Source organism: Alligator mississippiensis, chromosome 2, assembly GCF_030867095.1.
Source record: "Alligator mississippiensis isolate rAllMis1 chromosome 2, rAllMis1, whole genome shotgun sequence".
Lineage (NCBI taxonomy): Eukaryota > Metazoa > Chordata > Crocodylia > Alligatoridae > Alligator > Alligator mississippiensis.
In genome coordinates, this window is record NC_081825.1 from 79571716 (window position 1) to 79599609 (window position 27894).

The following is a 27894-nucleotide window of genomic DNA, read 5'->3' on the forward strand; positions in this document are numbered from 1 at the left end:
GGTGTTGTCTACACGTGCCCCACACAGCACAGTTCTTACTGCACCATCATTTAGTACTTGCTTTAGGGAGAACTAAATGACAGCGCAGTATCAGCCATTACTGCACTGTCCAGGAGGAGCATGGTTATTTTTAACAGCTCCATCACCACAGTGCTATACATAGCAAGGTAGCTCATCGCTACAGTGACATAGCATTGGTGTCATGGTTTGTGCCCGTTGATGCTATGTCGCCATAGCAGTGAGCTATGTCACTGTAGTGCATCACTTCAGTGACATAGCATCACACGTACACGCCCAAGGAGTTCTTCCCTGTGATATTCAATACGAGAGTAAACAGGAAAGACCTATTTTTCACATATCGTTTGCAGCACCCAGAAGCCCCTGGAGGGGCAACATAATCATTCACGCTGACTTCTGCTTAGTGGGCCTGAGACTTTAAGGTTGAGTTCCCATTACAAGGTCTGGAGACAGCATGCAAAATCCCCAGCTACTAGTAAACCTGAGCAGACATTGCTTGCAAAGGCCATGCCAGTTCAACATCTTTATATCTCCTTTGACTGATAGATACATGCCAACAGAAAGACAAAACCTAAGAGTTTTTCAAAACCTGGGAAACAATAGTAAATTTTCAATAATACAACTTTAACAGCAAGGTGTTACTAATATTTTTTTGCTAAAACTTTCAGGAGACAGCTCAGATTGCCCACTGGGGTAATTCAGACACCAGGCTGCTGTACTGAACCCAGCCTTCGGATGCAAGCTTAGTGGAGCTAAGGAGCATCCAGATACTTGTCTCCCACTCAGGCATCACTAGCACACCACCAGGTGATAGTATTACTTCTTGTGGTATCACACCTGCAGATCCAAGCACCGGTCTATCACATCTCCCCAAAAGGTTAAGCATATCCTCACCAGAGCATATGCTCTAATATAAAACTAGTTTTAGAACTGCATTAGAGAAAAAGCAAACAGCATAGATTTCGCAAAGGAGCTTCCTGACTATAAATTACTTTGCTCAAAAGAAACGCAGACTAGATGAAAATACTGTAAGGTGCATACATAACTGGTTGGATCATCGTATTCAATAAGTAGTCATCAATGGCTCAACATCTAATTGACAGAAGGTATCAAGTGGACTTCCCCAGCCATTTGTCCCAGGCCCACCATGGTTAGGGACCTACCAAATTCATGCCAGAAGTGGGGTGCGCAGCAGCTCCTTTAATCTTTCATATTCCCCCATGTGTCCCTCCCTACCCCTCATTGGCAGAGGGGCCCCACCACTCACTCCTGATTGACAGTGAAGTGAAAACTATGGTTTTAAACATGGTACGGTTTTTGCCTCCCCGCCAGTCACCAACAAGCATAGGTGCTACTGGGGCCCCTCAGCCAATCAGTAGTGGAAGGCAAAAATGGTACTATTTAAAACTGCAGTTTTAGCCTATCAGGAGCAAGCTGCAGTTGTGGCCCCTCCACCAATCAGCAGTGGAGGGGCATGTGGTGGAACCTCAAGATTAAAGGAGATGCAGTGCACCACACTTCTGCCGTGAATTTGGTAGGTCCCTAACTATGGTTTACATCCCCATTAATGATCTGGACAATGGGTCTGAGTGCATGCTTAGCAAATTTGCAAATGGGTGGAGTTGCAGATAACTCCAGAGGGTAGGGCGAGGATTCAGAATGACCTGGACTAACTGCAGAAATGCTCTATAATCAAGCAGATAAGAATCAACAAGGAAGTGCAAAATCTGGCAATTGAGATGAAATAATTGCATGCACAAAAACAGATTGGAAATGACTGGCTGGGCTGCAGTATGGTAGAGAAGGACCTGTTTACAGTAGACTGTAAGCTGAATGAGCCAAGCATGCTCTTGCAGCAATAAAACATGAAAGCATACTAGGCTATATCAACAGGAGTGTCCCTTGCAAATCAAGGGAAGTGATTCTTCTGCTCTCTTCACTACTGGTGAGGCCTTACTTGGAGTACTGTGTCCAGTTTTGGGTCCCTCACTTTAAGAAGTTTATGAACAGTTGGGAAAGAATCCAGCACAAAGCAATAAAAATGATTAGGGGCCTGGGAGTCAAGAATTAATTAGGAAAGGCTGAAAGAATTGTTATTTAGTCTGGAGAAGAGAAGATTTGGGGGGGGAGGATTTGATAACATTCTTCAGCTACCTAAAGGGTGATTACAGAGGGTGGAGATAGGCTTTATTTCATGACTGTAGGGGAGAGGGGACTAAGAGCAATGGCATCAAGCTTCAGCAGGAGAAATTTAGGTTGGAGGTTAGGAGAAAATTTCTGAATATAAGGGTGGTCAAGAATTGGAACAGGCTACCTAGAGTCAGTCCTCCAACCCTGGAAATTTTCAAGAGCAGGTCAGACAGATACTTGGCTGGGACAGTTTAGTCACGGACAATCCTGCCTTGAGCAGGGGGCTGAACTACATAAGCATATGAGGTTCCTTCCAGCCCTTCTTTCCTATGATCCTAAAAAGTGTTACAGTGCTTAGCAAAAATAACAAACATTTGTGCTTATGAGCTCCTAATTTCCATACCCTTCCTGAGAGTCCTCAAGATCTTGATAAGTTTCCTCCAGGAAGCTCAGGATGCTTGCACATCCTTCTGCTCCTGTTCAATATTTTCTTCCTGACAGTGGTCTACTCCTTATAGACAAAGATTTGAGCGTTCTAATTAGTCTTGATTGTGAGTCCCAGCATAAGAACTCATGTCCTGGCTTGACTGAGTTCAAGTGCACAATCCTGTTTGCTTCAAAACAAGAAAAGTAGAAATAATTTGACAACAGTCTTTGAAAACTGGCTGGATAATTTTCTCCGTGTTTGTTCTCCTCAAATTGAATTAGGCATTACAACCAGGCTACCTGCCAGTTTAAACTGGCTCTCCACATGAGATGCAACAGAAAATCATATGAAACTTGGAGATTGTAAACAAAATCAATTTTCCATGGTGTTCCCAAGCTGTCATACTGTCAATTCCAAGTTAAAATTCTGGAAATTATAAACAGTTATTAAGATAAATTATTATAAACCTGCTCTATACCCATGAATACATGAAGAAACTACCACGTTAGAATAATGGTAATGAGGTAGCTAAAAAATGCCTTAAAACTAGGGGTGCACCAAATAAAGGGCTCCTATACACATGCAGGGAGCCTGCTCCAATGCACTGGAATTCCAGTGCTTTAGAGCAGAATCAGTTAATTGACTCTACTGAAGCACGGAAACTAATGTGCTCCAGCAGCCTCCAGCATAACATATATAAACATCCCCACACAGAAAAATGGTGGTGGGAGCTTTAAACTAAAGTTCGTTTGACGAGCTTTAGCTCAAAGCACCCACCGCCATTTTTCAGGGAACATGAAGCTCCAAACCCTTTTAATTAGCACAACTCTCAGAGCTAATTGAAGCACCTCACCACACACCACCCAGAGCACATGTACACAAGCCCAAAGATTTTTGTCCGATACCAACAGCTGATTATTAACCAATCATATCAGCCGATGCCAATCCAATCACTGATATTTAGTAATAATGCAAGGCATTTTAAACTACTGACATAAATAAACCTCTTTTATTTGGCATTCTGCAGCAGCCTCCTACATCTCATATATTAATGTCCCCATGCTTAAAAATGGCTGTGGAAGTACTTGAACAAAAGCTCGCTGACTAAAGCCACTACTCTTAAGCCAATACATAAGACACTACAGCATTTTAATAAGAGCAGCTGTTGGAGCCACTTTAAAGTGCCGCCCCTCCTACCCCAGAGCACATGTAAAAGTGCCCATGTCAGTTGCAGCATGCAGGGCTGGCCTAGCAGGGCCTGCGACAGGCTGTGCAGAGCCCTTCAGCTCCTGCTTTTCCACATAATACCCTTGAACCCCAGCTAAGGCAGCTGCCTGAGCCTGCCCAGCAGGGCTGAGGGACAATCCCACAGCATTCCTGGCTGCCCAGGACCTAGTAGTCTCTAGGCCAGGCTCCCTGCCAGGCAGGGCCACGGGACCATTCCAGGCTTGGAGAAAGCTGGCCACTCCTCTTCCACAGTCAGGTCCTGGGCACTGGACTCCAAAGGCAGGGAAAGAGCTCCTTCCACTCCTCGTGCTGCTGCTACCAGGAGCAGGGGAAGCCTGCGTGCCTCTGGGAGGCTGAATGGATCTGGCCCCAACCCTGGGAAGGGCAGGACCCAGCTGAGATGAGGGGTTGGGGGAGGACCCTGCTGCACATAGCAAGGGGGAGAGCAGATGTCTCCAGCCCTACCAGGCTCTGTCCCAGCCCCTCGGGCACAGACCCCCCAGGCATTGCAGGCTGAGGTAAGTCAGGCCAAGGCAGGCTGGGCCGCTCTGCCTGCCTGTCCCCACCCCAGTCATGTCTCTGTGGCACTCACTGCCTCTTACAGTGCCTGACTCAGCCCCAGGACGCAGTCCATGCCAACACCTGGGACACTACACCAGCTGCTCTGCTCTGCTCTGCTCCGGCCCACCAGTGAGGGGAAGGAGGTAGGGATGGAAAACGGCTCAGGCCCCTGGAGCCAGATTGGGCCCTCAAGGTCACCCTGACTCGCAGGAGGGAACCCAGGCATCTGGGGGCCCTGGCCCTGCGGGCAAGAGGGAACTCAGGCATCCGGGGCCCTGGCTAGAAGGCATAATTAACAGTAAGCATTATCAGCTACAAGGGCCAAAAAAGCCAATAATGTCATTTTTCTTTTATCAGGGCTGATCCGATAGGCAACCAATATATCGGTACACCTCTACTTAAAACCCAATACCACTGTAGTTTGATGGCAGAGGCTGGGGTATTTCTACTGACTTCCTTAGTTAACTTCATGGTAAAAGTGTCTCCAACAAAATTTTGCAGCATAATGGCTAACAAACATTACTTACTCTGAAGTAAGAGGTCACACCCACTTTGACAAGCAAGATCAAGCCTTAGACCACCAATTCTCAACTGGAAGGGTGCAGCACCAGGGGTACCTTGGGATCCTGCCAAGGATGCCACAGAGTGCCATAAAATGCTAACACAGGCGTGCAAATATAATTTACAAGGTAAGTCCAAAGACTTCAAATAGCAAGCCATAGCATCAAAAGCCTTTTACTCATCCTGTCATGGCTTTTCTGAGTTCTTTGCAAAAGAAGAATTGCCCTAGTATTTTTCTGTAGTAAAAAAAAACAAAAAAAAAGTAAAGCTGACAATTTTCAAGGGGTGCCTCATGAGGGAGGGATCTAATGAGGGATGCCTTGAGTCTAAAAACGGGTGTATTACCCCAAGTGGTTCTCAGTCTTTTTGGATTCAAGGCACCTCTCCATAACTTTTGTGAATCAGGTAGCTATAAATTAGTTAAAAAAACTAATTTGTAGATATCAGTGTTTACTTCCTGGCAGAAGAGATGGAGGATCATCTAAGCAGGGACAAGCCTGAGCCTGTACTTATCCCTTAATACCTCAATTATCATCTTACACCTCATGGTATCCTTCATATGATCTGACAGTGAGGTGTCCTGGTACCCTGGTTGAGAATCATTGTCTTTGACTATTTCCTGTTAATATCACTAGTAGTTGCCAAAACAAAGCTTGAGTTGACCTCCAAGGCTACTTGTGTTTATCAGAAACTTGATCTGTCAGTTATAAAACGTTTAGAGTCTGTCAACAACTTCAAGTCCCACATAACAAAGAACGTCTGTCAGTTTCTTAGCCAGTGGAACTTGTAAGGCCTCACTGGAATACTAATCAACACGTACTACTCACATAAAGGCTTTCCTAAAGCACTGGCCAGACTAGGCCCAACCAGCAAATCTGACTGATGCATGAATCCCTCACATAAGCAGAAGTTGTAACGTGGAAACATGGTCAGGATGATGGTGGAAGATGTGCAATCTTATTGTGAGATGGATGGAAAGGTACTTGTGCTAGACACATGGGGGTCCAGTGCTTGCACCACAACAAGGCTGGAATCACACTCAGATCTGGCCTGTTTGATGCATTGCTGGGTCATGGGACTTAAGCCCACACAGCAATTTTAGCTCCCCTCGATCTTCCCCCACTCTCCCCAGTTAATGAAGGGAGCTACTGGACATGTGCCAACTGATTATTTGGAACAAATGAACAAAGCAGAAACAGAAGCAAAGGTCATAGGTTAAAAAATGAGCAGACTGAGGTGGGAAAGAGTAGAGCACACCGGACAGAGCCCGCTGGCCTATGAACGAATTCAGGGAGCAAGTGGACACAACCCAGTGAAACTTTGCATGGAAGCATGAATGGAGAAGGGATAGGAAAGTGACCCTGCAGTTCCCCCACATGTGAAAGAAGCCCGTGGTACAGGACAGTTTAAGACTGCGGTTTTCAACCTTTTTTTGGTCAATGTACGGCAGTCGGTCGAAAACTGGGGAGTCCTCCGGTGGCTGTCCCGGGGGGGGGGGAGGAGGGTACCCCATACATCCGCGACGGCAAAACCAGAAGTGCTGGCAGCATGCGGTGCCAAAGCCAGACGTGCCAGTGGCATGTGGCGGTGGAAGTGCCAGCAGCATGCTGTGCCAGCGGAAACAAGTGCTGGTGATGCATGGCATGCAGTGGTGCAAAGTGCTGGTGGCCCCCACCCCCCACACTGCTGCCGCATACCTCCCCAGGGCCTTCCCAAATACCCCCAGGGGTACGCATACCCCAGCTGACAATCCCTGGTTTAAGATATTCAAAACACAAGTGGAATATAAAATGTAGTTAGTTTTGACCCCTGTAAAAAAAGAACTGGAAACCGGGGAGGACTTTGTTGCGGCAGGGTATTGTTCCCACTACTTTGTTTAAGGCGCGAGTGTGTTAACACCTGATCTGAGGCACACGTTAGGCCGCTGTGCGTTGAGGCTGCGCACGTAGACAAGAAACCTGGCAGAATCCTTGCCACAAGCGGAGCCCGCAGTCAACCTTTACGACAAACCTGGCATCAGGTGTCTCCTGGCCATGACTTTTTTTGCCAGCGCTGCAGGTGCTGAGGCTTCAATACAACACCAGTCACCATGGCCGGAGAGGGGCACAGCGGCCGAGACACACTAAGCCCTACCCGCTCCCCTTCCCATTCCTCCAACGCTTGAGCCCGCTGGTTTCCAGCACAGGCAGAAGGCGAGCACCCCGCCTCAGGGGCCGCCCGGGGGTCACCCACCAGCCGGGCAGCCCGAGGAAAGGGCCCAGCCTGGGACCCCCGCACGGCTTCCGGTCCTTCGCGGCCACGACGTCGCTCCTCCACTACCTTCACAGCATAAAACGCGGGTCCGTCTCTTGCTGTCCCCAGCGAAGCCGGGACGCGAGGCCAGAGCCCCTCGCTAGGCACAGCCCGCGCCGTGGGAGCTCTGCACTGTCCGGCCCCGCGACAGTTTGTCCGTTACCAGCCGCCTGCTCCGCAGCTGCCGATTCACCTCGCCAGATTCGCCGCTCAGTCCCCTGCACTCCCAGAGCCGTCCCTCGGGGAGCCCCGCCCCCAAGCCGCTTGCCCTCAGCAGCAGGGCAGGCTCCGGAGAAAGGGGAGGAACCGTCGCGCGTGGCGAATCTGCAGCCGCAAGCTCTGCTTCCGGGGAGCCTCGCGGCGGGGTCGTCACTTCCGGCAACAACAGCGACAGTCAGAGCCGGGGAGCCAGGGGTGGTTCCTCGGGGTGTTTTTGGGGGTGCAGGAGGGGACCGCAACCCACTCCCTGCCGAGGTTGCTCGAGCTTGTTCCCACCCGGCGAGGCTCCCGCCCCGACTCGGACCCGACTCGTCGCGGCGGCGGTTGGGATTGGAGCTTGCACAGGTAGGGACAGCGGGAGGGAGCCTGATCCGAAGTGACGGGCGCCATGGCCAATCGCAGGGCGCATATCGCTTGCGGGGGAGGGGCGGCTGGCTGAAAGGCCCAATCCCGTGCAAGGAGGGGGCGGGGCATGTGAGGGGAGTAGGGAGCCCCCCCCACGGGGCGTTGGGGGCAGACACTGGGTGTGGGGGCTCTTGGACCCTCCCGAGGGGCGGGGGCCGTGCCAGGCAGCGCGATCCCCCGCCGTGGCGCTCCGTCCCCGCGGAAGAAGGAACCTGCTCCATCTAGAGGAGTAGCCAGCATTGCGGGTGGGCGCGGGAAAGCTCTTTGGCAGCCCGTGGGAGTGTGCAGCTGTTCCCTGGCGAGGGACCTGGCTCCAGTGTGAAGTGGCTCTAACGGGATCTCCTGCACGTACCCATTGGACAATTTAAGTGCCCACCTGAGCAGTCGGGTGGGGCGGTTGTTATATCAGACCAAAAATGGCAGGCCCCATCTAAGTTAAGTCACAAGACCTAATTTAGATCCAGAATAAGTTAACCTTGCCCAGGGAATGTCTGCACGTGAGCCTTAAGGCTGGGGAAGCCCAGCCATTCCCCAGCCCTAGGGTTTTTCCTACCCAACCCCCACCTTGACCGGGTTACTTTCATTCCCTTCTCAACTGGGTTATTTTTAGCTCCCCCATCCCAGGACAGACAACCCCTCCCTGCAGACCCACCGGTCTCCTCAAATCCCACCAACCCACCCCCGGTTACTTACATCAAGTTCCCCATGAACCTCTCTCAGTGCTGACAAATGTGTGCTCCTGGAACTCCTGGCCTATGATCATAAACCAGGTGTTTTGAGCATTTGTACACACCCGCTATTAATGTATGAGACCCACTATTTATACCCTAGAGTATGTCAGCTTTGTAGCAGTATAGAGTTATAGGTTCCAGGCCCTGTGCATCTCAGAATCTTGTTATACATTTGCTGAGTAGTTTTTCCTACTGATCATGTGAGAGCCTAATCAAGGAGCCTAAATGGTAAGGGAAAATACATAATTGAAGCTTGGAGAAATACACTGCCATTGCTTATTTTGATATGACAATTTAAAAGAGGAGAATTTTTCATAATACAGCTGTGGTGACTGTTAGTAGTCATTCACTAATCAGAGGTTCTTGTACTCAAAATTACTTTGTCCATTATGTTCCAATAATGAACATGTTCATCCTGGCTTACTGCAAAGCTGAAAATAATTACTTAGGAGGCAGGGAGGAAGGGGGTAGGGAAGAAGAAAGAAGACACCCACTCTAACAAATGGCAGATTAGCAAGGCTCTGAAGTTTTACTCTTGTGGCTTTACCATAATTAGTCCTGGGCTGGTTTAAATAATATGATAGTTTGTGACATCAGTTAAAATGGTATTTAATAATAAAAAAAATCTATTGTAGTTTGTTTAATCATTTCTGCATATTACATTTAAATTAAATCCATTCAAGGTTCTTTACTTAAAAAAAAAAATCTACTTTGGATGTCTATCCACAGAAATACCTTGCATGGATGTATGTTACTAAGAGCCAAGTTTCTTGGATATTATGGCAGATTACTTGCATTTTTCTCCCAGGATGTATGTAAACCATGCCCTGTTTTCTAATATGGAATTAATTGGAAGTGATTATGTTCAGACTAGTTTAAAGAAGATTAAGAGAACTAAGAAAATTGTTCATCTTCCATTTGTAATCATTGTTAACGATTAGATTGGCTCTTTGCATCTAGAAATTCCTGTGTAGCTGCTGTAGTTGAAACATGGAAATAACAACTGCAGCTGAAGTTTGTGTAGATTTGTTGTGTATATAGAAGGGTTACTTAAAGATTAGGCAGATAATCTGTCTTGCAGAGGATCATGGGCTAGTATAAAAAAAACCCCCAACTTCCACATTTACTGATTTGAGTGAACTTTACGCCCTCAAGCAGACAGTTTTTAGAGAATCTTCCTGATAATGATGCTTTTCTTTTTCCTATGTATACCTCCTATAATATTCTGACATCAGACATTTCAAATTGAAATCCTGTGATGCTGAAAAATGACAGTTTGTGTTAGCAAGTTTCTCAGATAGAAAGCAAATTGTGAGGGAACAGTTTGCAAGGAGGAAAAAGGCAGGCTGTGAGTTTTTCCTGTTTTGTTTAAAAGGTTGTTTTATTTGGGAGGAATGGCTGAGAAGCCCCGTTGGGAGCAAAACCCACCTGCAAAAACCAGCAGGTAGGCAACTCATTTGCAAGGACCCTGATCTTGATTTAACCGCCTAACGACTTCTGTAATAAAAACAGCAGCAAAGATGCCCACTGCAACACCAAGATGTAAGAAAGTAGTTTAACACGTGTTAGGACAAGGTTTTCCCTCTCCTTTATGGTCACGAACTGAGAATTCCACTGCACTTTTAGGCAGAAGGGAGAAGAGCAGCTCCCAGGAGGAACCACAGGTCTTGCTTTAAAGCCTTTGAGGTATGAAGGCATCAAAACAGGGGTATCGCTCCTGGTCAGAACTTCCAATAATTTTTCACCATATCAGGGTATCTTTGGTTATGGTTCAGAGGCTCCATAGGATCCCTTTAGTCCCAAAAGAACTCTATAACACATGCCTAGTCTATGCTCTAGGACCAGGGCATAGGCCTAAGGGAATTGTTACCTCTTTTTCTAGTTTATCCACAAACACACTCACGCACTATAGATATATGGCCATATTCATTTAGATTTCTCTCACAATCGTGAGATTCTATTTATAAGGATAAGGCCTAGCTATTTTTTAAATAAAAAATGAATTCGGAAGAAATGGCTGGATAATGCCCATTCCTGGCAAACCATCGGCTGGCTCTTTTTAAAGGCCAGCTGGCATTAAGATGGATACTACTCCTCTTGGCTGCTGTTATTTCTATACTACATACACAACTATAAGGAAAAACCCAAAGCTATGCCCTGTTTAATTGATCTAGCAACTACTGAAGTAACTCAAACCTCCTAATTACCTCTTTTAAAAGTTAGATGCTACTTGTTCAAATAAGCAGTAATTTTTTTGTAAGTTTCCATGTATATGTACACTTGATTATGTGTCCTATTTATGGCATGTCATGACAGATTAAATAATTGTTTAAAATAGGTGTCTAATATGTTGTTATGGGATAAGCTGACCATGTGCTGGTTTAATCAGTTTTCCAGTCTGTTAGGACTCTACATTAAATAGATAATTGTATAATACAATGTGTTGTAGAATTGAGAAAGTGGTAGATAAAAGTAAGGAAAACGTTGCATATTATTGATTGAGAAATATCCATACTGTTGTTTTCTGAGAGGCAACAAATTACATTTATCGAGGTAAGGAATGTGTTCTTTATTGTTAATAATTTTAAGAAAAAGAAAACTTGTGGATAAAAGATATAAAGGAAGGTTGGGTATTTAATGCATTTGACTAAAAACATTGATTTGTTTTTAAATCTAAAAATTAGTTCTGTTTGGATAATGTTAAGCTGTGTTCTCAGATCAGTGGTATTTGTTCACAGCAGAAATAGCAGTTTCTTATTGTATCCTTAAGTGACTTGTGTGACCTATGAACTGATAGGACTGCTCCAGGAATTCTTGATTAGATTTCCACCCCCCCCCCCCCAACCTTTTTAGAGCAGCAGTCTGTACTTACTATTCCTGATCTTTCCAAGATAGGCCTTTTTTTTGCTGGGAGACAGCTATATTTAGTATAGTGATATTTCTTTTATAGAAAAAATATATTAACTAGTGGGGAGAGAGGTTTAATTAATGGAACTGGCTGTACATTGATAATGCTTTAAAAGCTCAAATATACATTTTAAAATGTGGTGAAGGACATTTTATTTGTTCCCGAGTGAATCAGAGTATTAAATGCTGTTTAGTATTCTCTGCATTATATTGCTTAGGTGTAGTTCCTTTCCTAGATGATTCTCAGTTGTATATGTTGTATGCACTGGCTGGTATTTCAGGATCCTGCTCTGGTTTATCTGTAAGCAAATGGACAAGCAGCTTAGACTTAAGAGATGGTTCTTAAGGAACCTACCACTATTGTTTCCATACTAATTAATGTTAATCTAGCAAGAACACAAGGAATATGCAAAATTTAGTGTTTCATGAATCAGTCCTCAGATTCAACACCTCCTGGTATGAGCAGTGTTTCTGCATAGCTGAAGAAGGTATATGCTTTCTAAGTTGGAATATAATGTCAAACTAAGAATTAGTTATAGGATTTTGGAATAAATTTAGGTAGTTCAGGATGAAGAAAAATTAAAGTGAATGTCAGGTTTTTCCTTCAGCAAGAGAACTGCTCATCTAACTTTTCCAGTTTGTTCTTCAAACAATATTAAAAATATTGGAATCCTGCTAAACATAGTTCATCTCAAACCCTTCCTTTTCCAAGGTAGTAAGATGTTAAGGAAAGTTTTCCAGATTCTCCTAGTGTAGTAAGTCTCAAATTCCTTCTATCTCCTTGTCCCAATCTATTCCTTTCCTTTCCCATTCACCCAGCATTTGTACCTGATGATTTCTTCTTCCATTGCCTGGGTGCCAGTGGAGAATGAGAATGGAAGAGTGAGAGGCGCTCAGTTCTGCTACCTGGCTTCATCTAATTTCAGAGCCACTGGGAGAAACCAATGAAAGCAAAGCCCCTGTAGCCTTGGATCATAGCATACTAGCTGTATATTGTATATATGTATATTGGCTAGACTATGAATTTTATGGAGTGGCAAAAAGGTGTATTTTTTTTTTTTTACTCTTTCTCCCTCTATGAAGTATCAGGGCAGTTAATCGATAACTATTGCCTCTCCTGGGACCTGCCTCTTCAGAATCTACTGCAAAAGTATGTTAATTCTATTGGGAAAGGTTTGCAATCCAATTAGAAAAGGCTGCATTAGGGTTGTTTACATAAAAGCCTACTTTGGCTGCTGCATCATTCAACTGTCAGTCCAAATTATATTTGTTTTAGTTCTCCACCCCCCCCCGCCCTTTTTTATGAACAGACTGAAATTATGCCAGTTAATCTACAACCTGTAGCCATTAGATAAAAAAATAGCTTTCCATGGTAAATGGCCCCAGAACATTAGAGAAATATTAATATTATCTTTCCAAAGCAATTGAGTCGAGTCCACCTATTCAAGCAGGCTTTTGCTTTTTGGAGGTGTGTGTTTGTTTGTTTGTTTGTTTCTTAATTTAAGGTTCATTTTCTAAGTTGCTTCAGCGTGCAGGTCTTAGTGAGCAAGCCATCTTATAGGCAGTGCTTTTGTCTGTATTATCCATCCATTATGTGGACGCCAGTTTTTGAGGATTGAGCATTCATAGCCCCAGTCAGTAGGAACTCCAGGGGCTTAAATGGCCTGTACCACCATGTAAAAACAATAATTCTAAGCATCTATTAAAGTTTAATCTCTCTGTTCTACTCAAGTCCATAGAAGTCCATATATCTTTCTGCTGGGATCTTTGATTTGAAGCACCATGATAAAGGCCTTATTTGGCATACATAGAGGCCTAATTGGCCTAAGTGTCCATCCATGGGAATCTGCAGAACCAAAGCCAAAGTATTTTTCACTGCTCTAAATATAGGAGCCTTTAAACCATGTCCTTTGGATGCTAAAGACTTTGTCAAGTGCATGCAGATTTATTGGAGATAAAAATTAGTTATAATATATTATACATATATTAATTTTAATTTCATGATAACATAAATCAGAATATACTACAAGGTGTTTTGATTCCTTTAAAAATAAGGCTTGTTGTGTTCTTCTGATATTTAGAAAGATAGCAAGTTTACAACAATGCTAAATGTGTTCGGGACACCCATCCACATCAGCAAATCTTTTAAGTAAGTACCTGCCTGCTAGGGCTGTGTGGAACTTCGGTAGCTGATTCAGTTTGGAGGAAATTTGGCCTGATTTGGGGACTGAATCACCGAATTGAATCAGGAGACCAGTAAAAAGCTTTGAATCTGTTTGAGCCATCTGAATCACTTCGGGAAAGATTTGGCCGCTTTGGAGATTCGGTCATAGTTTAAACAGGCAGCCGACACAGATGCCTCCAGCTGGTAAGTCTGTTGGGGTGGGGGAGGGAGGGATTGGGGCTGGGGCAAGCTGCCCGGGAAGGGGGGGGTGGCACAGCAGCCCTGGGAGCAAGAGCTCTGCCCTGCTACTGTTTGCCTAGCTGGGGTGGGGGATGGGGCAGGATGTGAGCGTGGCGTGTGCCAGGCGGAAGCAGGCAAGTGGCAGCAGGGCAGAGCCCCAGTTGCCACACCTGCATCCCGCACTTTCCATGCAAGCTGGCAAGCGGTGACAAGGCAGAGCCCCCTCTCTCAGTGCTGATGCGGGTACGGCAGCTCTGGAGCGGGGGCTATTCCCTGCTGCTGCCCAGAGTGAGCTACACCTGCATTGTGCCCCTCCATCCCTGTACCAGCTGGGCAAGCAGCAGCAGGGAAGAGCTCCCGCAGCTCCCCCTCCGGGACCGAGGCAGGTGCAGCCAGAAGAGCCACAGGAGAAGCCCCCATGGCTGCCCTGCCGTGCCCAGCCCCATCCCCTGCCCAGGCCAGCCTCCCAGCACTTTAAAAAAAAAAAATGAAAAAAAAGCATCGCACTCACTGGTTCTGGCAGCAGCAGTTGGGGCCTCTGAGGGCTCATGGCAGAGCCTCCACGCACAGCGCAGGGCAGTGGGGATTGCCCCACCCCCTCTGCCTGGCACCCACACGGTGGCTGCACCATGACACAGGTGCAGCACAGCTTGGCAGGGCTCCGCGCACTGCCTGGGAGCTGGGGTGGCTCCACGTGTCAGTCAGAACCCAGCACTGCTCAGCCCCAGTGACCCCAGCACCCAGGCAGCATACAGCACCCTGCCAAACCACGCTGCACCCACACAATGCGACAGCTGCTGTGTGGGTACCGGGGAGGGGGGGTGGGGGGAGGCAATCCACGCTGCACAGGTGGGTCTCTGACATGAGCACCCAGAGGCTCCAATCGCAGCTGCTGCAACTGGTGAGTGTGGGGCTTTCTTTTTTTTTTTAAGTGCTAGGGCTGGGCAGGGAATGGGGCTGGGCAGTCAAATCTTCTGAAGCCGTTCAGCTGAATCAATTCAGGACAGCGATTCAAATCTCCAAATTGAATCACTGTCCTCCGAATCAGCCAAATCCAAATCAAATATTTCCCTATTCACACAGGCCTACTGCCTCTATTGGCTCGGTTTCAGTTTTGCGGCTATTGGCAAATAACTTTCTACAGTCTGAGGAATACATATGATGCTTGCATTGTGACATGTTTTGAGATGTCATGATAGGTCGTCACTTCTTGGTGCATCCCCTTACACTGTGACAAGATCTTACCACAAGTATTAGAATTAGATCTGCTAGCTAGTCTTGCAGACTTCAGATTTGGTCTTTTTCTTCAAAATTAAACACTAGATGATGGCACAAGGCACCAGATGGTGGTAGGTGTTCTTCAGCTGCTTCAGCCATAACCCCACAGATACAAAGCCCTGAGTTTCATCACAACCCCAGCCACAGCCAACTAATAATAATAAAAAATATCTCAGGAAGAAAACTACCATTATAGATAACTTGCAGGTTAGATATTTTAATTCATTTCAATCTTATTGTTCTTCAGTTACAGTTCATGGATGATATTTAATAGTAGCTGCTCTACTGCACCAGTCTGCTCTGTTCATTCCCCACTCCCAAGTCTTCCATAACTATGCTTCTTCCCATCCACTCTTTCCTTATTTTTCCTGCCTTCCCCAGCAATTCAGTATTTTCTAAAAGCTCATACCCTCACCAAAGATTTGTATGTTAGAGAGATACTTAAGTAAAACATAAGAGATTTAAGTGGGGTGGAAATCTGTTGGGTTTTTTTTCTCACATATAACCTCACCTTTTCCCCAAAGCCAGCTGGGAAAAATTATATATGAGGAGAAAGGTTCCCCACAGCTATGGAAATTTGGAGTGGGGGTGGAGAAGTGGTAGTATTAACTGCCGTGGATCTGGGAGCCACCACAGTTAACGCTGCCACCACTCCTTCTTTTGCTTTCACTACCACCTAATTTCTAGACCCATGGCGAGCCCTCTTCCCCAACTGCATACCAGTTCAAAATGGTGTATGGGGGTCTGCAGCAGTAGCACCAGATCTAACCCAGCACATGGCCCCAGATCTGGCACACGAGCTCCAGAGCCAATGCACAGGGTTGTACCAAACAGGCAGCCCTGAAGCTGGCACATCAGATTGGGCCTTGCATTGTGTCTGCAGAACTGCGTGGTAGATTGGGCCTTTCAGCATGGCCCTAGCACCACATACTTGATCAGGCCCCCACCTTGGGTACTTACCCTTACTCCAGGGCAAGATCTCCCCACCTGCCCCCCTTTTTGGAGACTCCCAAAAATAAGGTGGGAACACCTTTGAGAGGCTTCTTATAGGCATGAAAATATAGTAAGAAGTATAAAAAATAGAAATTGTTCAAGAATTAAATAAATACAACATGGCAGAAGTAAAAAAACAATTCTACACGCTTATATGCACTTATTTTTTTAAGCTATAATTTCATGGCCTTTACCTCATCTTTCTTCCCCACTTTTCTTTTACTTGTTACATTTGAAACTCTTTGGAGCCTTCTCATCATGCATCAACTTAATATAACAGGGCCCTAATTCTGATTCTGTGTGCTACCAGACTAGAAATAGTTTTAACATGCCTGTGAGAGCCTATCAGACCAGTCTTCAACTGCCTAAATGTGTCTGGTTTATATTGCTTTTTGTGAACCAGCTTCAGGAAACCGTAGAGCTCTGGAATGAATGCTTATCAATTATGTTATGCTACTCTGCTGTCATAGCAGGAGTTCCAAATAAGAAACTCCTTACTGTGAAATTCAGTAGCATTTGGACAATGAACTCGTATCACAAACTGGGAACATGTGTAAAGTACTTCTTTGTCCCTTTTAGTAAATATAATTATTACTGAAATAGTTGTGTGTGTGTGTGTTTACTTAACCATGTTGTAGAGTTAGATTTCAGGTTGTGTTTATAGCATACAATGTAAGTAACTGGCAAGAATTAGCACAGTTACCTGCACAGTTGGGTTATAATAAAAAGCAAGTTCCAGAGGACTTTATTAAATAGAGTTCTTCTGGTGTGATCAATAAGATCTTTAATATTGGTACATAGTAGCAGCATAAAAATATTCAAATACTGAAAGCACCCTTTAAAAAAATCTTTACCATAAGACACTATATTATAGCCTTTAAAAAACTAAACATTCTTTTAGTTGGGGAATAGCAGCAAAAAGAAAACAGATGTTTTCTCATAGTGTGGTTGGTTTATAAGTTTTCTAAGCAGTGGGACTTCCATCATCTTGAACTATTACATATCATGAGAGAAGTCTCAAAATTTCTGTTAAATTTCCCTTTTTTAAATATTATTCCACAACTCTTAGTTGCAAGAGTAATCATAAATAACCGTCAATCATAAATAACTTCATAATTCAGAGTATGCATACTTTTCATATATTTATAGTATCTTAACCTGTTCTTCTCAACTCACTCCTTGCTATTTTAAATTGTTTTCATTAAAGAAGAGATTCTTCATGGTCACTGTCCAATAATTTGTATTTGTTTTTTGCTAAATTTGCTCTGTTTCTATATATTTTCAGCAGTATGCCAGAACTAAATGTGTTAATGTAGATGCAGACTCACCAAGCTATAGTGAATAGTAATATTGTAGCCCTGATTTTGTGTTCTAATGTTTCCTGATATGGAGCTGGAGTGGTGACGTTCATCTGTAATGTGATAGAACTATTAAAAGACTGCTTTGCTAACACTTCTTTTTAATCGACATTTGGTATTTCTATAAAAGTCCCAGTTCTGGGATTCAGCTGTGACATTGAAATCTCAGGTGTCAGTTAACCCTCTCACACATTCTGAATATCCAAAGTAATGAATCGGTCCATGATCTTTATCTTAACAAGTAAGCGCAACACTTCCAAATTTAGTTTCAATTCCAAATTTATTAGGATTTTTCTTAATTCTGATCCCTGCCTTTAGCCCAGGAGTGGGCAAAATATGGCCCACGGGCTGGATCCAGCCTGCCGAGGGATTTTGTCTGGCCCACAGCAGGTCCCTCAGTCCCACCTGGCTCAGGCATGGTGGGCAGCCCAGGCTATAGCACACGCAGCCCATCCCGCCACCCTGAGGCATGCAACAGTGCTGGGGTGGCACAGTGGCTGAACTCCTATTTCCCAGCAGCATCGCTCCTTCCAGTGTCCGCATCCACCAGATCTGGCCCTGCTGCCCTGGCACCCTGGCCCATCTGCCCCACACCTGCTGCTGGGAGTGAGACTCATGCAGGCAAGGCACTTGGCCAGGTATATGGGATGGAGCTGTGAGCAGGCAGGGAGCTGCATCTAGGGCCCAGGCCAGGATCTTTGGGTGGTAACAGTGTGGGGCTGGGACCTAGGGTAGAGCCATGAACTGCTTCCCTGCACGCCCCTGCCCACAGAATTGGTGCCCACCGTGGGGATGTGTAAGCAGCAGATCATGGCTCAACCCTGACCCTGGCCATGCTCTGTCACCACTTTGTGACCCCACCCTGTGATCCCAGCCTCACCTGTCTGTCCTGATCTCCACCCACCCGGAGCCCCATCCCACATAGGGAGTTTTGATGAGCTGTTGCACTGTGGGGGTGCTGACCCAGCACACAACAGCTCAGCAAAACTCCCTCTGTGGCCCGCAGGGCCAAATAATTGTCCACCCCTGCTTTAGCTTACTACATGCTATCACACATCAAGGTAAACTGTCTTGTTTAGTTACATTTCATATCACATTGTTTACGCAGGTCATGCGAGTACATTTTTCAGCTAAACTTGAAAACATAGTTAACTTACTATAGCCCCTTGACTTGCATATTTGATTTAGTAGGCATTTGGCTCAGTACTGTTTTTATAATCAGGCTATGAAAATTCATTCAGTCAAATGTTGCTATGCTAGTTTCTGATACTTTTGTTCTCAAATATTTGTTCAGTTGTTTTACTGTGGACCAGAGATTAGATTTGTACTGTAATTACTGATAAGATTTCACTTCCTGTTTGAAGGCCAGTTCTACACTTAGTTATCAGTGCAAACCTGACCTTGCTAGCAAATTTGGTCTCTGCTCATGAGTGCACAGATCTCTTTTTTTTTTCTGTTTTAAAATAACTTTATTTGGTTTTTACAACCAGCAGGCTCGCAGATGGGTCAGGGGCTGTGGAGAGTTGCTAGGAACCAGCAGCTGCAACATCAAGGATACAGCGGACAAAGCTATCTCTCCAGAGAGCATGGTAGACGAATCACTACTAACAGTATTTCCAATGCAAGTCATCGCAAACAAGCCCAAGGAGGCATTGATATCTACCATCTGTTGAAAACAAGAAAATCCAAAGAACAAGAAGGATTCATTAACCTGGAAATGTTGCCCCCTGAGCTTAGTTTTACCATTTTGTCATACCTGAATGCAACTGACCTCTGCCTGGCTTCTTGTGTCTGGCAGGATCTTGCTAATGATGAGCTTCTCTGGCAAGGGTAAGCTAATGGGAGGTCACCTGCATGTTTAAGGATTAGTAGATTTATAGTTTGTTTTCACATACTTTCATTTTTTTTAAACAGTTTCAAAAGTGAAAAGTTACTATTTAGCTCAAATTAATTTACTATTTTATACACTTTGTTGGCTGCCTGCTTTTATTGTTTTATAAACAAATGTTGTGCAAGTCGATTCGGATTTGACGTGAGGAACAAAAGCAAAGTGAAAACCCAAGAATGTATTTGTAGGTGAATACAAATCAATTATTAGAAGATATGTTCTTATGCAAGGGCAAAAAGCGTACTTGGTACAAACTTGTGTGCATATTTGTACATATCTTGTTTGTCATGTCACACATTAGAGAAAACTAAGAGTGTATCTTCACTGCAGTGTCAGCTGAACATATAATTCAAGTGTTATCCTTAGTTTCATGCATGCAGAAGAATAACTAGCCTAACTGCACCTTGTCATGCATCCACAGATGCATAACAAGCAGATCCAAGGAGGTGATCCTCCCCTTCTATGCAACGTTGGTCAGGCCGCAGTTGGAGTACTGCATCCAGTTCTGGGTGCCCCACTTCAGGAGGGATGTGGACAGCATCGAGAGGGTCCAGAGGAGGGCCATTCACATGATCGGGGGCAGCAAGGCAGACCCTAGGAGCAGAGGCTACAGGACCTGAACCTGTTCAGCCTCCACAAGAGAAGGGTGAGAGGGGATCTGGTGGCCATCTACAAACTGGCCAAGGGGGACCAGCAGGCTATGGGAGAGTCCTTGTTCCCCCAAGTACTACCGGGAGTAACGAGGAATAATAGCCATAAGCTGATGGAGAGTAGATTCAGGCTAGATATCAGGAGGCACTACTTCACAGTCAGGGCGGCTAGGATCTGGAACCAACTTCCAAGGGAAGTGGTGCTTGGTCCTACCCTGGGGGTCTTCAGAAGGAGGCTAGATAATCACCTACCTGGGGTCGTTTGACCCCAGCATTCTTTCCTGCCCATGGCAGAGGGTCGGACTTGATGATCTGCTCAGGTCCCTTCTGACCCTACCTACTATGAAACTATGGAGTTACTTGGTATCTTTAAACTAAACCTATTTAACCCACCAGGGATGGAATTTCTACTGATAATCAAGCCCGTAGTGCAGCGAGGACTTGGCTACCCCTTGCTTTTTAAGTTATTTTGCACTGTTATTGTTTTCACCTGAGTTGGGTTAAATGAACTCCTCTCGAACTCAGCTAGCAGTATAGCGAACACAAGGTCAGTTGTACTATGGAAACCTACAGGTGCTTTTCATTGCATACCAGTGGTGTCTAGTAAGCACAAGGCTATAGTGGTTTCAAATTCTAAGTCCAACATAATGAATCTAAATTGAACAGCATCAGAAGGAAAGAAGACTAATATAGTAAAATATGTGTCATATGGCAGTGAGAGCAAGAGATTCATAGTAAGGAAAGAAGGAGCAAGAAAAAGTCAGAAGTCCATTATGTAAATTAAACACAGACCTTTACTACTTACACATTACAAATAATCATGCCTTCATAAAGTCCAGGTTACATTCACCTTACCATCAAGATGAAACCTGAACCAGTATTTGGCCAGGACTGATTCCAGAGTTAGGCTACATCTCTTTGAAAGCTGAAGATTTGATTTAAAGACTTACTGTCCATTTCTGCTTTGCTGCAGCCAATGGACAGTTTTCATGCTGTTTCTGTCCCTATCCCAAAAGTTTCCCCTTCCATCCCATTACATAACACATGTGTATCCACATTTACAAACATTTTAACTAGGGCTGTCAGTTAAAAACCATTAATGGGCACAATTAACACAAAAACAAATTCATGCTTTAATTTTTTTTAACACGAGTTAATCGCTGCTTCTCGGCCTAGGCCATGCGTACTGGGGGAAGAGCACCCCTCACCCTCCTCGCTGCTGCCGGGCTCCACACGCATACATGTGACCAGAAAGTAGCCGGGCAGGGTCAAGCTATCTAGGTGTGGGGCTGCAGCAGGGCAGGGAAAGGGTGCCTGCCCCTTCAGCAGGGAAAGTAGTATGGGGGCCCTTTTTTTGGAACTGGAAATATGTTAACCCTAGTTTTAACCCTTTTTGCATACTGTACTTAATCACTAGGCAGAGATTAGCATAGTTCTGCTCTGTTCTTATGGCACTGAGTTTTATAATTGAAATTAGTTTATTTGCAAATATAGAAAAAAGCCCAAAATATTTATAATAAATTGAGATGCTATTATTGTTTAACAGCACAATTAAAATTTTAATCAAGTGCCACTTTTTTAATCATGATTAATTGCAATAATTTTTGTTAAAAGCACTTTGGCATTTTAACTTCCAGTAGCCAGGAGGAGGAAGTAAGGGGCCACCACTTAGACACAAGAATTTCATACTGAATCTAAAAACTCCTCAGTGAAAAGCTGAAGTAATATGTTCCATGCAACAATTTGTGCTGTATTAAAAAAAATAAATTTGCAAGTCTGTTCACATAATCCAGTATAAAGGCCACTGGTGAATAGCACTGCTTGTTTTCTTCTGGTTCCACAGAAATCTTAGACTAGGCACACAGAGAACTCTTTTGAAAGTAAAGCCCATCAAATCTATGATAGATGTTGCATAATCAAATTCTCTGTATTTTTCTATTATGTTCTACAGTTACAAACCAAAAAAACCCCTATTAAAATTATATTACTTGGAATACAAAATCAAGCAAATGCCAAATTTACATGACTGCGCAATCTTGATTCTCTCCCTCCAGTGCACTTAGACAGGAGTCTGCTGAATAAAATAGCACCATTACAGGCTTTGCTTATAAGTTGACTGAATTTTCAGGTTCGATTTTAGGAAAATCAGCTTTTTCTCTAGATAGAAAAAGATACCTACATATAAAGTCCTTGAACTGCTATTACCCTTAGAAAAAACCCAGAGAGAATCAAATAGCCAACATAGGACCAAAAGGACTAAATGTACAAAAAAATACTAAAATAAAAAAGAAATCTCTATACAAAATTATTTTGTCCGAGGCTAACTATATTGTCTTCAGCCAAAAACTCCAAGTCAGTACATATTAAGAACAATATTTTAGTTACTGTATTTACTTGAATATAAGATAAACCTTAATATAAGACAATCCCCCAGTAATTAGATTCTGTGTATGGAAAAATTGTTATAATAATTCTGTAGGTATAGAATCTAAATATTGGAGGTTTACCTTGAATTTGTCCCCCTCCTGCTGCTAGAGCAGGGAACATAAATGTGGGAGGTCAGGTAGCCCTTTTGTCCTAAGACCCTGACCCAACTTCTTCCCTCTGCAGCTTCTTCTCCTCCCCACTTTCTCCCTGGTGCCTTCCTGTTAGACAAGGAGTGGTCAAAATATGGCCTGTGGGTTGGAGCCAACCTGCCAACTGATTAAATTTGGTCCACAGCTGCCCCTGAGGGGCATGGAACTGAGCCCTGCCCGACAGCCCTGGCCAGCACGCACAGCTTCTTGGCAGGGATGCTTCTGGTGTGGCTGCAGCTACCTGGTTAGTGTTTGGCTTCTTCCACCTCTAGTGGCTCCTCCTGCCCCTGCTGTGCTGTTCCAAAGAGCAGGTAGCACAGGCAAGTGACAGCAGCCATGGGGACCTGTGCCTGGCACCACACACCCAGCCAGGAAGAGGAAGCAGCAGCTAGGTGGCTCCTGTCCCAGCACATGGGGCTCCAAGTCCGGGTCCTAGCCACTGTCCCCCTCTGCCTACCTAGCATGATGGGCAGCCAAGTTGGGTGGAAGGTGGCCTGGAACTAGAGATTCATATGCTAGGACAAGCCACCTGACTGAAGCATTCCCTTAGCCTGGCTGGCCGTGTAGTGCCAGCACATGTCCTCACAGCTGCTGCCCTTCCCCTTGCTACTTTCTACATGGAGCAGTACAGCAAGGGCAGAAGGAAGAGCCAAGGGAGGCAGGGGAAGCTAAGGTGTGCCCAGGGGACTACAGCAGCACTGAGAGCAGGCCTACCAGAAAGCTGTGTACACGGGGTGGGGCCATTGGTGGACACAGGCAGGAACACAGTGAGCTTCCCTGGGCAGGGCCAAGCAGGGATTGGCTTCTCGTGGAGTGCTGTGCAAGCAGCCACAGGCTGTGTGAGGGGAGAGGACCACACCTGCACCTGCCTGCACTGGCCCTTTGGCCACCTGCTGCACGTGCCCCCTGCCATCCCTCCCCCTCACCTCCAGCTGGATCCCAGGACCTGGTGCACAGGCACCCCCCCCACACACACACGTCACCCCGACACAATATACAAAAGTAATACTTTATTTTGAGCTCTTATGCAATTGCCTCCATGTACACTACTCAATAAAATTAAAATATGTTGTAACAGATACTTGATTTTAGTATATGATTTGGGTTTTTTTATGTAATTAGTTAAAATGATATCTTCTGAAAGATTTTTTGTTTGGTCCTTAGCCAAAGTAATTGCCCGCCCCATGTTAGTTCCTGTTCTCCCTGAGTACACGGAAAGAAGCAAATGTATAAGCACTGACCTTGGAATAAACATAGCTGTAGTAATTTGCATATAAATTTAGTTCATCCAGAATTGATGCATTTTACATTTTTTGAAACTGGTGCCTGTTTTAGCACATAAACACTCTTTTAAGCAGCACTGTGTATCTACTTATATAGTGCAAATCATGCATGCTATTAATCCAAAGCCAAAAGGCATATATTCCATTTTAATGGGCCCCAGCAGAGTCAACAGCATTTCAAGCCATGGTGACCCTACCACAATTCAACACTGCTTAGTATGTGTGTGTGTATTCCAGGAGACCCTTCCCCCTCACAAAGGATCCATGTACTAATTAGCCCCCCACTCATGACTGGAACCAGTAATTCTTGTCTTGAGTCTTGGGATCCTCCAAAAATGTATATGCAGATGAGGTGCAGGGCAGCCTGGTCCAGCTTCACCTCATGGAGGGCACAGCATGCTAATCATGTGCAACGGGCTGAAGGGGAAACAGAAGGATTCTGGTTGAACTGTTTGGGGTTCCATTTGGTAATGTTTGCCAGACTTTTAAGGTTGGTGAAGAAATGAAAATTATTGGAAATGGGAGAGAAAGGCACAGCTCAGCTGTGGGAGTGAAGAGGAAGTCAAAATGTATTCAGTATAGCGGCTTACCATGACTTGAAAGAGTCAGCACGGAGGGGAACTGTACACAATGGGTACTACCATGTATATTATTCAGACAAGCCCCTGTCCCCCCCCAACCTATTCTTGTGTTAGGTTCAGCCTTGGCATGTGGGCTAAAATCAGGATAATAACCCAGCCTGATCTGGCTGGAAGGCTTAGGAGGAATCAGTGGCAGCTGGAGCAGCAGTGGCACTAGTAGCAGCAGCAGTATTTGAAATGGTGGCAAGGAAAGAGATGGGACAAAGTGCACCTTGTGAAGGGAAGTGGATGAGAGCCAGGAGAAGGAAGCAGTTCTGTGTGAGGATCTCCACAAGGCAACGCTTTTGCCCAGGCGTTTTGAAGCTAGAGATGACTCATCTGAATTTCAGCAGACTGATGCTGCAAGGGATGGACACTTGATATGAATTACCTAATCCAGATGCTGAGCAAGTTGGATAGGAGGTAATGCTTAGGGAAGAGACAGCATACCAAAAGTTCTCAGAGACCTATAAGAAATGTTAGAAGGCACCCGCCCTGGCACACTTTGATTTTGGACTGTTAAGGACCCCCAGGAAAGAGTAGTTACAATTAAGATGTATAAAGTCTTTATTGAAGAGGAGTATATAAGATTTTAGTTATCAAGTCACTGCAAGAGAGTAGAGAATGTGGACAAGTTCTGAGACCCAGATGGGGTATGGACTAGGGCCTGGAAGGCCCAGATGTTACTCTAGCTGTAGACAGGGGAGCAGGAGGAATATGACATCTGCTTCTGCGTATTGCCTTAGGGCTCCACAAAATACTGGCAATTTACTGTGGACAGCCAAAGTTATGTTCAAGGTGTAAGGAAGGGCATTTGGCAATGACCTGCCTATATGAGATTTGCATGGCATGCAGAGAGAAGGCTAACAGGATGCAAGAGTGTAAGAAGGAATGGAAGTGTAATTTGTGTGGAGAACTGGGTCCACATATTTTACCAATACAGTTAAAACAGAGGTGGGCAAATATTTTGCCTGATGAGCCATTTAACAAGTTTCGGTGAGCTGTTGAGGGCCCCACACACAAAATCTTTCATAAGATATCATTTTAACTAATTATAAATAAAAAAAAATCATTTATTAAAAATAAAAAATGTTATATTTTAATTTTGTTTTAAAAATATTTTTGTCCTGATTTTTGTGTTGTTGAGTTGTGTATATAAAGGCAATTGCATAATAGCTCAAAATAAATTCTTACTTTTGTACATTTTTGGGGGGGGGGGGGAATGTACGTGGGGTGCTCATGCTCTAGGTCCCAGGAGCTAGCCAGAAGAGGGAAGAGGGGGTAAATGCAGAAGAGTGCTCCACATGGACCTAAGCCCTGCTTGGTCCCACCCAGGGCAGCCTGCATCATGCTCCCATCTGTGCCCCCTGATGGCCCCTGGCCAGCACGTACAGCTTTCAGGCAGGACTGCTCTTGATGCGGCTGCAGCCACCTGGCTACTGTTTGGCTTCCCCCACCTCCAGCAGCTCCTCCTCCTGTCCCGGCTGCATTACTCCAGGTAGCATGACAAAGGGCAGCAGCTGTGGGACAAGTGCCAAGTGGGAAGTGGAGTCATCCCCAGACCTAGACCTCAGTGCACAGATTGGACTTGAAGAGTGGTAGGTAATATCTTGGGATAAATATGATCATCACCCTAATATCGGTTAATGTAAGGAGCATTCACAGCCATGCTTAGTGGATGTGGGTGCACCAGATCAGATGGATATGGACATTATATACCTGCAGAAACGTGGGGTCCCATGACAGAAAGAGTATAAAGACCTTATAGGAAGATGGAGCATCCATGTGGTCAAGCAGTAATGAGAATGGCAGTGGGTGTGGTGGTACTAATTAAAGATTCACAGCTGAAACAGATTATTAGTCAGGAAATAATTGGGGCAGCGTGTTACAGGTGACTGGGGAGAAAGGAGGGGAAAGGTTTAGAATACTAAATGTTTATGCAGTGGCAGAGTGCAAGGCACTGTGTGCCTCTTAAAGGAACTGAAAGTCTTCCTACTGAAGGTGCACTGATACATCAGTCCATATCGTATCAGCATCAATAAAAAGAAAATTGATATTATCAGCAATCGTCTTTTTTTGGCTGATGTGGCCAATAATGTCACTGATAAATGCTGTGTGCATGCGCCCAGCATGTGGCCAGCCCAGCAGCTGGGAGAGTAGTGTCCAGCTCGTAAGTCTGTTGGGACAAAGGAGGGGAGGAAAGGAGTATGGGGGAGGCAGATCAAGGTCCCTGTGGTGAGGCTGGGGCTGGGGCAGACATTGCCCAGCTGGGGCAGGGTGGAGTGGGGTGCAAGATGGAGCAGCAAGCAGCTCATACAGAGGAAAGGGGGGTAGGGAGTGGCTCCCGCTGCTGCATGCACCCCTGGGGGAGGAATGGGGGTGCACGTCCCCCAGAGCTGTGAGCAGGGTGAGGATGGACTGCTGCTGCAGACTGGGGGTGGGGGGTGTTGAGCTCTTTCTGGTGTGTGGGTTGGGCCAGGGCTATGCTCAGGGCAGGTGGAAGTGGCAGTGCTGCAAGGGGGCTGTGGAGTGGGCTACAGCCACCCCAGAATTCACCATAGCCCTCCTGCTCCCAGCATTGCCGCTGCCCACCCTGCCCTGAGCTCAGTCCTGGTCCAACTCCCCTCTCCCCACTGGAAGGAGCCTGGTGCCAGCCCCAGGCTGCAGCAGCAGCCTGCCCTCACCCCAAGGGGCACACGCCCTCTTGTCTTCCCCCCCGGACAAGCCGCTTGCAGCTTGGTCCCATGCCCTATCCCGCCCCAGCTGGGCAGCACTTGCCCCTACCCCAGCCCCACTCCCTCCCTCACTTTGGGGGCCTCAGTCTGTCATCCCCCCCACACACACCCCTTACCTTCACCCTGCCTCTTCCCCCCAACAGACTTCCCAGATGGACGCTACTCTCTAAGCTGCTGGGCTGCATATCGGCAATCGTATCGGTATGGGCTGATATGGCTCATTAATTATCAGCTGTCAGTATTGGCCAAAAAAATCTTTATTGGTGCACCCCTACCTCCTACCAGGAGCACTGCCTCTAACACTAGTTGGAGATTTTAATCGTATATTGGAGGAAGGGGATAGGATGGGGAGCAACACCTCAGGATTAGATAGGTCCTCACGGATGTTGGCAAGGATGGTAGTGGAGCATAAACTACCAGACACACAAAAGGAAGTTCCTGGAGTTGACCGTAGGTTACTAGAGTGGTCCTGTATAGATTTCATTTTGAGGTCTATAGCCTAGAAAAATTGGGTGGCAGAGAGAATACCGGTTTTCTTCTCAGACCACCTGCTACTGAAGACAGTGTTGGAAGGAACAGCCAGTAGAGAGCAGTGGAGGTTAAATACAAGATAATTGGAAGATGAATGTGT

General features: G+C 45.4%; 2 protein-coding genes across 9 annotated transcripts in view; one reads left to right on the top strand and one right to left on the bottom strand.

Moving 5' to 3' along the window:
- The window catches only part of CEP44 (centrosomal protein 44), a 112669-nt gene that overhangs the window by 40660 nt on the left and 44115 nt on the right, over positions 1-27894 (bottom strand). For 2 of the 6 annotated variants that reach the window (XM_059721871.1, XM_019481382.2), the window contains exon 1: positions 7157-7407. The exons of 1 other annotated variant lie outside the window; for it this stretch is intronic. The gene's annotated coding sequence lies outside the window, so the exon portion shown is untranslated. Of the gene's footprint in view, positions 1-7156; positions 7408-8533; positions 8627-27894 lie in introns of those variants that run through there. 3 more of the 6 variants (XM_059721870.1, XM_019481381.2, XM_059721872.1) reach the window with 3 other exon arrangements.
- Positions 7696-27894, top strand: part of FBXO8 (F-box protein 8) — a 39001-nt gene continuing 18802 nt past the window's right edge. Inside the window, exons 1-2 of one of the 3 annotated variants that reach the window (XM_014594188.3) lie at positions 7696-7780; positions 19002-19341. In XM_014594188.3, coding sequence (XP_014449674.1) covers positions 19013-19341 — 329 coding nt within the window. In that variant the 5' untranslated portion in view covers positions 7696-7780; positions 19002-19012. Of the gene's footprint in view, positions 7781-9993; positions 10016-19001; positions 19342-27894 lie in introns of those variants that run through there. The other 2 variants (XM_006258519.4, XM_059721873.1) reach the window with 2 other exon arrangements.